Genomic DNA, 13,223 nt, shown 5'->3' on the forward strand with positions numbered 1-13,223 from the left:
ACTCCAACAACAGTTCTAAGCGGCAGAAAACGTTAATGACGCGAACTCTAACCCGATGCTAAACGCAACTATAAGTGTATCGGAGGTGATAAAAGCTCTATCAAACTGCAAAAACGGTAAAGCATGCGGACAGGATTCACTTCCGTACGAAGTCTTTAAAAATGAAAGTTCCTACCATCTGCTCCACGAACTGTTTAACAAATGTTTCACTTCTGGGATAACGTCCTCTATGTGGTCCGCGTCAATAATTAAGCCAATCTCGAAGAACAACACGTGCGACCCGCGTATACCACTTAATTATCGTGGTATTAGCCTACTTCCGGCCGTGAGCAAAATATTCGCGAGTGTTCTTAACAACCGTTTGACACAATACCTTGACCAGAACGAAATAATTGTCGATGAGCAAAATGGCTTCCGCAAACATAGATCTTGCACCGATCACCTATTCACATTGTGCTCCATCATTCGCAACAGAAAGGCAGCGGGACTAGCAACATATACATGTTTCATTGATATGATGAAAGCATTTTATAGAGTGGACAGGGATTGTCTGTTAGCCAAACTACTAGCAATAGGTGTGAATGGACGCTTCTATCACGTTCTACGTCATCTTTATAGCTCTTCGAACGCGAGGGTGAATATTAACAATCACTTAACCGACTACTTTAACATCGAATGCTCGGTCGAGCAGGGAAACATAAGTTCACCGACGTTATTTGGACTCTATATAAATGATCTGGCTCTTGAACTGAAGGAAATAAGCTGTGGTATAATGATCAACGGTGAAAATATATGTATCCTATTGTACGCGGACGACATTAATTTTAAGCGAGAGCGAGCAAAATCTTCAAAAAATGCTGGATAAAATCGATACATGGTGCAAAAGATGGCGCATGAAAATAAATCCTTCGAAAACGAGCGTTATGCATTTCCGAAAACAAAGTCAGCAACAAACAAAGTGAACCTTTAACATTGGAGAGCACGCTATAAACATAGCGAACAGTTATAAATACCTCGGTTGCATTTTATCAAACACGCTTGACTTCTCCATTACCGCTAACACACTAGCGGAATCGGCAGACAGGGCTCTCGGTGGGATTTTAAATAAAGCTAAAACAATAAATGGACTTACGTTTACACCAAACTTTATAACAGCAGTGTTATACCTGTAATGGATTATAGTTCAGGGGTTTGGGAATACAAAACATACTCGAAATGCGACACGATACAACATAGGGCGATTCGAGCCTTTCTTGGTGTTCATAAACACGCATCAAATGTCGTAATTAACGGCGACGTGAGGTGGCAGACTACTACCGCCAGACACCATATGGGGATGCTGCGCCTGTGGGACCGCCTTGTTAAGATTCCAGACGATAGGCTAACAAAGAGGATATTTAATTGGGACTCTCAGAATAAGGGCTGGAACTCCGACATTAAACACATCTTTGACTCACTGAACCTTCAGCACTGATTTGCATCCAGATAGATGTGCAGCATTTCACTAGATAGTCTTCTCAGTCGGGCCACCGAATACTATGAGAAAAACAAAATCAACAAATGGACACAGGGCCTCGAAACCCAGCCGAAACTTAGAACCTATCGGCAGATAAAACATCAATATGAGTGCGAAAACTACGTGATAATGTGCCTCCCGAAACACCTCAGATCGTTTATTGCCCAGATCAGAACTTGAACCTTGCCACTACACATTGAAACCGGGAGATTCCGACACCTGAAGCCTGAAGAGAGACTGTGTTTACTCTGCAAGGAACCAAATAAAATCGAATCCGAGTACCACTTCCTATATGAATGCTCCTGTTATACAAACCTCAGACTTATGTTTTACAACTCCATCATAACGATAATACCAGACCTGATTCGTATGGATTATAGTAACAGACTTAAACGCTTAATGACGGACAAACGAGTGATATATAAATTTGCTTTATTAATAAATGATTGCTATTTTAAACGAGAAAGTATACTGTGTGTGACGATATGACTTTATTATTGCTATTATACAAATTGTTCATGACACTTATTAATGCTATATCCTATTTCAAATCAGTAGTTATTTTACTATATATTTTAACAGGCATAGCCATGTCTAATTAGTGACTCGTAAGCCATTTGCATGGCTGGGTAGTACTGTTTGATTTGAAACTGTAACGTTGCGGATCCGTTGTTTTTAAAATCTCATGTTTACAAGAATAAACCCACGTTCTTTGTTGATAGTTGTATTAAACACGCTGATTGGTTTGACAACGAGTGTATAGTTGCTCGAAATCAATAACATGACGCTTTACGATGTTTTAATTGTATTAAGTCTGATATAAATAGGAAAACGTTGTGTGAAAAGAAACGTCTTTTTAAGCAGTTAATTTACAAAAAGAAAAGGGATGCATTTAAACGAAAAATGATAGAAATTGCAAATTTAAAGAGTAAAAAGCCAAAGGAATTTTGGAAATATTTTAAATCTAAAAACAAAATAAATGACAATAAAATTTCAATACATGCATTCAAGGATTATTTTGATAATTGGAGTAATACTATTTCTTATACTAATAATGCCGAAGCTGTAGAATTTTGTTCAAATAATAATTTTAATGAGGAAAATTGTACTTTTCCCGAACTAGATCAGCCGATAACAGTAGATGAAGTTAAAAATGCAGTTAAAGTCTTAAAACGCGATAAAGCGGCTGGTAGTTACTTTATTTTAAATGAATATTTCTTGAAAGTTTGGATATTTTATCAAATCATTTATGTGACATGTTTAATAGTATTTTAGTTTCGGGCTTTTTTCTTGATCAGTGGACAGAAGGAGTTATCATACCTCTGCATAAAAAGGATCTGTTGATGATGTTGGTAATTAAAGAGGGATAACACTAGTTCGTTGTTTTTCCAAGTTGTTTACAACCATTTTAAACAAACGTATCGAATCGTTTTGTGAAGATAATGCTAAAATTTGGATTTAGAAGAGGATGTTCAACTATTGATGCTATTTATATCTTGTTGTCTGTTGTGCAGCATTTTTTAAATGAAAACAAACGTTTGTATGTTATATACGTTGATTTGCTCAAATGTTTTTATAGTATATATCGTAATGCATTATGGTTAAAAATGTATAAATCTGGTGTACAAGGTAAACTATGAAGAGAATAATTAAGAATATGTATGAAAATGTTAAATCTTGTGTTAAGTCGTGCACATCATATTCCGAATACTTTAGTTATGTTGTCGGTCTAAGACAAGGGGAGGTAATGTCCCCGATTCTTTTTTCACTGTTTGTAGAAGATTTGGAACTATTTTTACAAGACAGCACATTGTCTGGCCTAAATATAGACGACATAACCTTAATTTTATTGTTATTTGCGGATGACATAGCTATTCTAGGTAAATCACCAGAAGAAGTACAGAACCATTTAGATAACCTGTATGTCTATTGTAATACATGGGGGCTTAATGTTAATACTTAAAAAACAAAAATATTTTTTTTTCGTAAAATGGGGTAAAATTCGAAAAGATGAAAAATGGACATATAATAGCCAAGATATAGAAATCGTCGACAATTTTAATTATCTCGGCACTGTTTTGAATTACACTGGTAGTTTCACTTTAAATCAAGAACATTTGGTTGGAAAAGCCCTTAAGGCTATGAATGTTTTACTATATAAATGTAAGCAGTATGATCTTAAGCCGAAATTATTTTGTCAGTTGTTTGATTCTTTTGTTGGATCTATTTGTTGTTATGCCTCTGAAATATGGGGTTTTAAAAAATCAAAAGAGATCGAACGCATTCATTTCAAATTTTGCAAGAGATTGTTAAATGTGAAAATAAACACATGTAACGCTACAGTTTATGGTGAGCTAGGCAGACATTCAATATATGTTAATAGATATGAAAGAATTGTTAAGTATTGGTTAAAAATTATTAACAGTAAAAATATTATTATACAAACTGTTTATATGCAAGCATTAAATGATTGTTATTAGGGATGCAATAATTGAGTCGCAAATGTTAAACAATTGTTAAACGATTACGGATTTTCCTATGTTTTTGAAGCTGCAAATATAACTAATAGTCATGCTTTTGTATGTGAATTTAAATGCAGAATTATTGACACCTTTAAACAAGAATGGTTTGGTGATATGAATAGAATTTCTATTTTTGATATGTATAGAATGTTTAAAACTTCTCTTGAATATGAAAACTACTTAGATTTATTACCCAAGAGTCTACGTTTATACTTTGTGAAATTAAGGGCTTCTGCCCATCCATTGAGAATTCAGACCGGAAGATACGCACGCAACAATATTCCCCGTGAAGAACGTTATTGCCTGTGTTGTCATCAACGGGACATAGAGGATGAATTCCATTTTATTTGTGTTTGTTCATGTTACCGTTCTATACGGCAAAATTCATAAAACGTTTTTATTTCATAAATCCATCGGTTGTTAAGTTCCATAGTTTATTAACATCAACTTGTAAATTTGAAATATTAAACGTATGTAAATATGTTAAGGAAGCATTAACTGTACGAAATGCTATTTTAAATACCACTACTTGAATTAATAGTTTGACTTGCTTGTAAGAAGTGTTTATATTAATTTTCAGTCACTGATATTATTTGTAAAAGTTTGTCCTTACTGCCTTTAAAATTAGTATGGTCCTCCCTGTCAAAATCGTTATTGTTCTCTGTTCTTATTTTGTTTATAAATGTCATTTCATTGAATTTAGTTCTGAAGTTTCATTTAACTTACTAACATTATATACATGTTTATATTGATTTGGTTACTTACTATAGTATACTGATTCGTGACATTACTTTATTTATAATTATATGCATTAAAGACGATGTACCTATGTATAAGTCTTAATATACTGTCTGTTCTGTTCTGTTCTATATAATAACTATTAAATGTATGTACTATGTGTCACTTAAATAAAATATGAAACTAACTATGAACACAAGGTAGCGTCCGCCTATAATACAATTAAATATGTCAACATATTGACCATTTTAGATTCATACACGCGCAAAGATATATTTATGAACACATACATAATGTACAGCATTATCGGTATAGATTTGGAGTAATTTTTTCAGCTGTAAATGTTATGTACATAAACAGTGTTTATTTCTATTAATTAATTGCACATCAAAGACAAAACGTACGAAGAGACGCTTGCTAAATTTATACAATGTTATTCGAAAGACGATTTGGAATTTAGGCAAAAATAATTATTTTTATTCTATCTTGTTGTTAAAGAAACAAAAGTCAATCAGGGTACCAGAATGTTCACATGTTTGTTTTTTTCAGGCTGCACACTCGGAAGTTACAGCGTTAACTGTTCCAAGCAATGTCATTGCCGTGTGGGCCCATGCGACGGTGTTACGGGTGCATGTGGAAATGATGGCTGTACAGACGGATGGACAGGAATAGCGTGTAATGAAAGTAAGTTGTCAAATGATATTGAAATAAAAATCAAACATAAAACAAATATCACATATATGTAAATGAGAGAGGTAGCGTCCGCATATAACACTTTAGAAATCTGACAACATATCGACCATTTGGGATTTGAACATGTGCACATATATCTATGCACACATATAATGTACAACGATTTCGGGTTGGAATAATTAGTTTGAGTTAACAGATGGAATTCACGTAAACAGTATTAACTGCCATTGAGTAATCGCACAGTTCAAGTTTTCACGAAACGGAAAGATAACACTACCCCTTACACATAACATTGTTTGGCAGGAAATATCAGTACAGTTTTGAACAAAATGTGATCTGACATTATTTCACGACATAATTTACAATTCTCTTTGTGAAAATGCAGTCTCAGAATATATGTTAAAGGGTTTCTTCATTTTCATTACAGAAGAAACATAAATTGTCATGAACAATGTTCATTTTAAGTAATAAAGATTTGGTTCCTAAGATTATGTGAACAATTCTTTTCTAAAACCAATGAGTGTATGTGTCTCTAGATATAATAAAAACACGTGCATTCACATTTGTCCATTCAACGTTATTAAAAAGTGTATTCCATTTTGAATGACAAGTGAGTATATCTGTATTATAGCTAATACATGTATAAACAAGTTTATTTCGATTATACCCATATAATATGTTATTCGAGTAAAATGATATAAATGTACATTGTATATTTGGCTTTTTTATTAATGGAAGTCCTGATAAGTCCTGATAATCTGATAAATGCCTTCATAATTCTGATTAAACCTTCATAAAATAGGAAGTTAATTTTAACTCCAATAAGATTTTCTAATACATATTGTTTTAAAAATTCTCCAAAAGTCCACAATATATCTCTTAAATATCTAATTTCTCTATCATACATATTTGTATTATATATATAATATATATACTAATCTTAAAATTGTGGTTATAAAGTAAAGGCATATCAAGGATATCTTCACACTTACTGACATTTTGTTTATTAATATACTCAATGTAACACGTAAGGAAATCTCTAAAAACTAATTTTCAATAATATTTTGTTCTATGTACTGTTTTCCTAAATTTAAACATTTTCTTAACTTCAAACATGGAATATACAGTTGAAAACATTTTCCATTATTAGTTTTTTGAAAAGCATATATATCAGTCATGGCAACTCATCCATCATCATATGATTGAATAGCAATAGTTTGTTTAACTTTTGTTGGTCCATCCCATACAAAATTCGAAAACAAGCTATTTATTTGTTTTAAAACCTTTTCTCCTGGACTAGGAAGAGCTATAAACAGGTGTGTAAAAAGGGGAAGTTATAGTGATTTAACAGTTATGTTTCCTAGGGGTGTTAAAGTTCTTCTTTTCCAAATAATTATATACTGTCAATCTTTTCAAGTTTACTGGAGAAGTTTATTTCTCTTATCAACATGAAATAATATTAAATACATATTATTAATTGCCAAACTAACTTTTAAGTAATAAGAATAACAAGTCCTTATTCGGTTTGAATAAGCAAAAAGGAACCTTCTTCAATCGCGAAAAAAAATTATCGTGTTATCATTAAATAAAACCTGACAAGGTTATGCAATTGTAAATATTTTTAAAAAAAAACACATGAACACCAGTTATCGCACTACATAAATTAAATGTATTCGAGTTGCCTGACATTCACTTTAATTTGTCAATAAGATTATTATTTCATTTTTATTGAGTACCATTATATGATTAAGTAACAAAGCAACATTTGCTAATTCGGTTTGAATAAGTAACAGGAAACTGGTTCCTCATTCCTTATTCGTAAATTAATTAATGAATCAAACAACGTTGGTTTTGGTATGATTTTCAAAAACATTGTTAGTATTATTTATCTCTAAAAGCTTTCATCAAATATGTTTACCTTGAATAAGGAATAACAAAGTATGAAAACGGAACCAACTTATTCTCTTTGTATATGCATGGCATTTCACTGAAATTGTCATATATTGCAGTAATAACTTTTTCTGAAAAGAGGTTCTATATGGAATATAATATTGCATATTAATATCAGTTCACGTTGCTTATATTAACTTTGAACATGTATAATATAAATTCAAATAAGAATACTTTTTAGTTATTTATGATTTAAGCATCTTTAAACACACAGCCAACTTCGAGATGGTTGAATGGGTTATTAAATATCGAAACATACTTAAGGTTTATTCTTATTTCATTATCTGCTTCTGTGCGTACACTGTGAGTTTCTTTTTTATACATTCTGACAAAAATAAAAAGATTTGTTTCAGCAAGATGGCATAGTGATTATCTTTGATAGTTTTGTGGCGTGCATAGAAACATTGTTTTCATTTATGAGCAGTAGCAAAATTGCAAGATGTTACAACAAGAACAAATAGTTTATTGTATAAAGGAAATCGACCAACTTCAGCATAAAGCGATATCGAATTTGTTGACAGTTTTACATTTAACAGTATGTTACAGAACTTTCTGGGAATGCGTTCAATATGTGTTCCCGCAATAAATCCCCATACTTCGCAATTATAATTATGGATTGACAAGACATATGCATCAAACAACTTGAACATAACATTTATTGGCACTTCCATATCTTTCGTAATGCAAAAAAGAGAATTCATCGCCCTTGTAGCTTTGCCATATAGTGTATTCGTGGCAGGTATAAATGAGCCCCCCCACTTGAAATAACAATACCAAGGTAACTAAAATTGCTAACTATTTCAATATCTTTTGTTTTGTAGGTCCATTTGCATTTTTGTTTGGCGCGCCCCCTTTTCACCATAATTTTTGTTTTGTCAATATTAACAGTTAAATTCCATTTATCGCAATATGATTCTAAATTAATAAATGATTCCTGGAGTCCTTCTATAGTTTCTGAAAAAATGACAGCATCATCCGCAAATAGGAGAAGATAAATAGACAATTTATCTAACGTTATTTCGGCGTTTATTCCGTTTTGTAAATTAAATTATATATCATTAATTTATAACGAAAACATGATCGGCGATGTTATTTCTCCTTGTAATAAGCCAACTTTGCTACTAAAAAGTTCCGAAAGTGAGCCCATGTGATTCACTTGAAAGTTTGACCTCGCTATACATATAGCAGATGAGGGATATTAGCTTGCCGTCGATTCCCGATAAAATCATTGTATGTCATATCATCCTCTTTACATGCTGTGTTATGTTATATTGAAATGTCCATTAATTCGTGTTTATATGTTATACTGATATACGTGATGTTATAAATTGTCATATAATAATATGTGTATATGATGGTGTACTATATACAAATCAAATAAAATATATGTTCTGTTCTGCCATAGCTGTCCGCGATTTATAAGGTCGTAGGCTTTTCGGTAATCGACGTAGCAGCAGAAGAGTTTCTTTTGATTATGTATTTGCTTTTCTATTAAATGATTTAGAATGAAAACTGCATCGGCAGTACTACAGTTGGGTTTGAACCCGAATGGAGCATTCTGCCCAAGATCTTAATCGTTAGTTTATCACACCTGTAAATAGTTTCGCAAAACAGCTTATCAACGTGATGCCTCTAAAATTATTTGGGACAGAAATATCGCCCCGTTTATATACTGGAATAATAACACCCGTTGACCAGCTCTTTGGAAATTGTTTTGTATCTAAGATATAATTTCATAATATTTCTAATGGATTGACTATAATATGCACTGTATCTTTAAGGGAGTTATAAATTATATTGTCGTGTGAGCCTGCCTTATTATTATTTAAACGCCTTGTAGTTTTAGTTATTTCTCCTGCGGAAATGGGTTTGTCTAGATCCGGGTAAGAACTGATTGGATTTTCTATATTATCAAACTGCCGTGAATAACTCTTTTAAAATATTTTCACCTCGTTTATTTAGGAAATCAGTAAACTCCGAGAATAGTAAATCCGGATCGCATCGCGAGTGAACACCTGATTGTAAATTGGGATCTAGTTCTTGCGCAATCTCTTGCACGACGGTCACATTACATTCACCTCTGTGTTGGGCTCAGAACGGACTATTGTTATGAAAGCGTCTCATTCATGTCATGATCATTCCAAGCGTTCATCATTGAGGTTACAGTATACTAAACAATCTCTTGCACGACGGTTACATTGCATTAACTGCATTAAAGAAAACCATCTCATACCATGATATCTTAATATATCAGTCTTAATTCATTATAATATAAAATTGATATGTTTTTATGTTAAGAAACCAACATACATACACACGTCGAAGCAATTCCTAACGTCACTCAATATAAAAGTATGTTCAATTGTTTACATTTGTGAAGTGCATGGAATGATTCCATCTGCGTAAATGAGCGATAAAATAGTTCCAAAGAGTTGCATTAAAACTCGCAAGTTTTTGCACGAATTATCGTACATTTAAAAGTCGTATTTCTTAATTTAATGCATGCGATCTTAAATATCCACTCAAATATACATTGAATGCGTTTGTTCGGTTTTAGCTATTTGGTAGACAAAATGGCGTGTTGAGCCTTACGCAGAGTTGTATGTGATAGCAAGGAACGACAACTCTGCGTGGAGATTGGTTCTTGCGCACCGTTTAATATGTCGTGCACGAAATCATCCATGTACTCTGGTTTCCATTTTACGTATACGCGCTGATAATTTTTACTGTAAGTAACCGGGTTGTTCGTGCTCAGAGCGAATGTCACTGGGGCATGAATTGAGAATTCCGTGAAATCGTGCACTTTAAAATCGGTTAAATCATGAAAGTTTTTGACTGATGATAACGAATAGTCTACTGTACTTCTCCCATTATGGGTAAAACAAGTTAATTTGCCAACTCCTTAATAGTAAAATAGTCTAATTCTTACGTCTTGCATACGTCTAACAAATAATCACCAAATCTTTTTGCACTAATTCACTGGTTGCCCTATGAAGAGGACTATCTATTTCAAATAAATCAAAATCACCTTATCTTCTTTCATTATCAATAAAATCAGCTTTATGACCGGTTATAGCATTTGCGTCTCCTGTGATAAAATACTTTATTATAAAAAAGGTTAGATATAATATCATATTATACCAGTTGAACATCTTCAAGTAATGTAGGTAGACTCACATACCAAAACTCATCTGAAGGCATTTTGTAAAAAACTTTTTGAAAACGGAATGCCGGACGGTTCGACGGAAAACACGTCTAAGTACAAGGCCCATAACTTCGTCAGAAATCATTTGCACTAAACGAAACTCACACTTCATCTGTAAGTCGTGTAGGTAGACTAGCACACCACATATGAGATCAATATGAGAAGGCGTTTAGGAGAAAAGTCCGGGCAATAGAATGCCGGACGGACAGACGGAAAGACGTATCAACGGACAGACGGACGGACAGTCCGACTGCTATATGCCACTCTACCGGGGGGCATACACAATCTTAATATTCATGTTTGTTTTCTCACATACGCAAGGCTGTTACATTCGATTGTGTTAATCGGGTATGGATAGAATTTGAACAACTTGTTTGACAAGTTATTCTTCCGTAGGTTAATTTTTCAAACATATTACCAATATACATGTCAAACATGGTTTTTGAAATGTCTTAAAAAACTAAACTTCAATGAATCTATTAACAGAATTAATGTCTATGACGTAATTTCAAATGAAATACAAAATGTACAAAACACGCTCGCTTAATTAATAGAATGTTATTGTCACACATTTACATATTAAGTTAACGTAAGTTATTAATCTTAATAAACAAATGTATGACGGTGTCAGCAATCGCATTTCCATATAATTTATGTTCACATTTCCTCACGCTTGTTATAAGCGCCGATAAACAATGGTTATTTAAATATAAATCAGTATTAATGTTTATTTTGAAAACTATTATGTTTGCTCAATAAATTGTACCGAATTTAGTGCACACAAAGAAAATAATATAGGCTATCTGTTAACTGCATGCTGCTTTGAATCTTAACAATGCTCATTCAATTTTATATCAGCATTGTTTATCACTTTCCTTTACAGAGTGTGGCGGGGTCCTGACAGATCCATTTGGCGTCATCACGAGCCCCAACTACCCTTCGAAATACAACAGAAAAGTTCAATGTACCTGGGACATCAACGCATCCGAGGGCTACCAGATCAATGTTCATACTTGATATATTCATTATTGTTCAATCAACCGACAACAATCATTCTATTTTATTTTTTGTGTGGCATTTAATAAAGCAAGTAGATCATATTATCAAAACATTTGAATCTTAAAACAAATCCATTATTAATACAAAATGTTTTACAGGTACAGCGTTCAACCACAATAAATTCACACTAAATTACTTGTCTTTTGTGTTTTCAGGTGAACTTTAGAGACTTTGCTCTGGAGCACCACTCCGAGTGCAATTATGACTACCTGGAGATCTTCAACGGACCTAACGCCTCCTTTCCGTCATTCGGGAAGTTCTGCGGGACAGCGCCACCAAGGGGATTCCAGTCGCAGTCGAACTCGGTCCGCATTGTCTTCTACACAGACTCCAGCGATAGTGCGAGGGGTTTCAATCTCACGTACACATTCTCCGTACAAGGTAGGAATCATTATAAAAATGCTCCCATTTGCTTGTCGATTTAACAAAAATGTGTTCTATATCAAAATCTATACCCTTTTAGATCTATTAAACCGCTCGACTTTCTTTTATTACATTTATATTTTCTTATATTTATTTCTGAAAATTCATATGCACAGATCCGTTACATCGCGGTTTGTGGGATCCACGGATCACGATTTTAATATCACTTGTCAGGCCATTCATGTAGTTAAGTATCCATAAGCATAGTTTGGTTATCTCCAACACGTATTTACATACCTTTTTGTTGCATCAAGTGTTATATCCATATCTTTAAAATTGTTCAAATATGATATTATTCCATGAATGTATTTTCAAATGCGTGTCATTCATTTGTTTAATTTTGATATGATTATCAAAATTCAGTTAATGTGATGCTAAAAAGTATATATACAAATACACAGTTTTCGAGAATTTCATGTACATTATTTGTTCTGATTTAAAGAATGCTAAAATGATGCTTCGTGTAAAATGTCACATCATCCTTGCGAAAAGCGTGGACTTCAATACTTGATTACCGAATAACAACTACACTTAGCATTGTTGTAAATTTGATTGCCTTTGCTAAACAACGATCGCGTGTTTGCAGACAATTTTTGTTCTTTGGCATTTAATATTTTGTAATCTTTTTTAAGAAAGTTCATTAAAATAATTAGAATTGAATTAACAATCACTTGTTTAATTTTTGTTTTCCTTTAATTTAGTTAAAACAGTTGAGCGTAAAACTTCAATGTGTAGTTTATATGTTCTTGATGTATATTATTATGTTGTTTATTCTTTAATCAATGTAAACATGTTCTTATTTTCTACAATATCCAGAGCTAAATAGTTTCGTAATCCAATTTTGAAAATAAAAATAACGTTATACTACGTGTGTCGGAACACATGGACTTTTAGCTGTTAAATGTAGTCGTTGTTTTTACGTTTAGTAATGTTGTGCAGGCCCTTTTCTTGAAAACGATGGTCCTATTTTGGGGATCATGTTTTTCTAATTAATCACACAATTTCTCTTAATCTCCTTGATTTATATTTACATGGCCAAGGTATTTGCTACTTGGTGGTTAGCTTGACAAACACGTTACATGACATGAGTGCCCCATGATTAAATATTTACCAAAAA

The 13,223-nt window shown here is 33.0% G+C and overlaps 1 protein-coding gene across 1 annotated transcript in view; it reads left to right on the forward strand.

The window, feature by feature from the left end:
• The window catches only part of LOC127854562 (multiple epidermal growth factor-like domains protein 10), a 70,621-nt gene extending 58,065 nt beyond the window's left edge, over window positions 1-12,556 (forward strand). The window contains exons 12-15 of the mRNA XM_052389626.1: window positions 5,326-5,460; window positions 11,508-11,629; window positions 11,839-12,064; window positions 12,549-12,556. Coding sequence (XP_052245586.1) covers window positions 5,326-5,460; window positions 11,508-11,629; window positions 11,839-12,064; window positions 12,549-12,556 — 491 coding nt within the window. The remainder of the gene's footprint in view (window positions 1-5,325; window positions 5,461-11,507; window positions 11,630-11,838; window positions 12,065-12,548) is intronic.
• Window positions 12,557-13,223: the final 667 nt, after the last annotated feature.

This window comes from Dreissena polymorpha, chromosome 13, assembly GCF_020536995.1.
Source record: "Dreissena polymorpha isolate Duluth1 chromosome 13, UMN_Dpol_1.0, whole genome shotgun sequence".
Lineage (NCBI taxonomy): Eukaryota > Metazoa > Mollusca > Bivalvia > Myida > Dreissenidae > Dreissena > Dreissena polymorpha.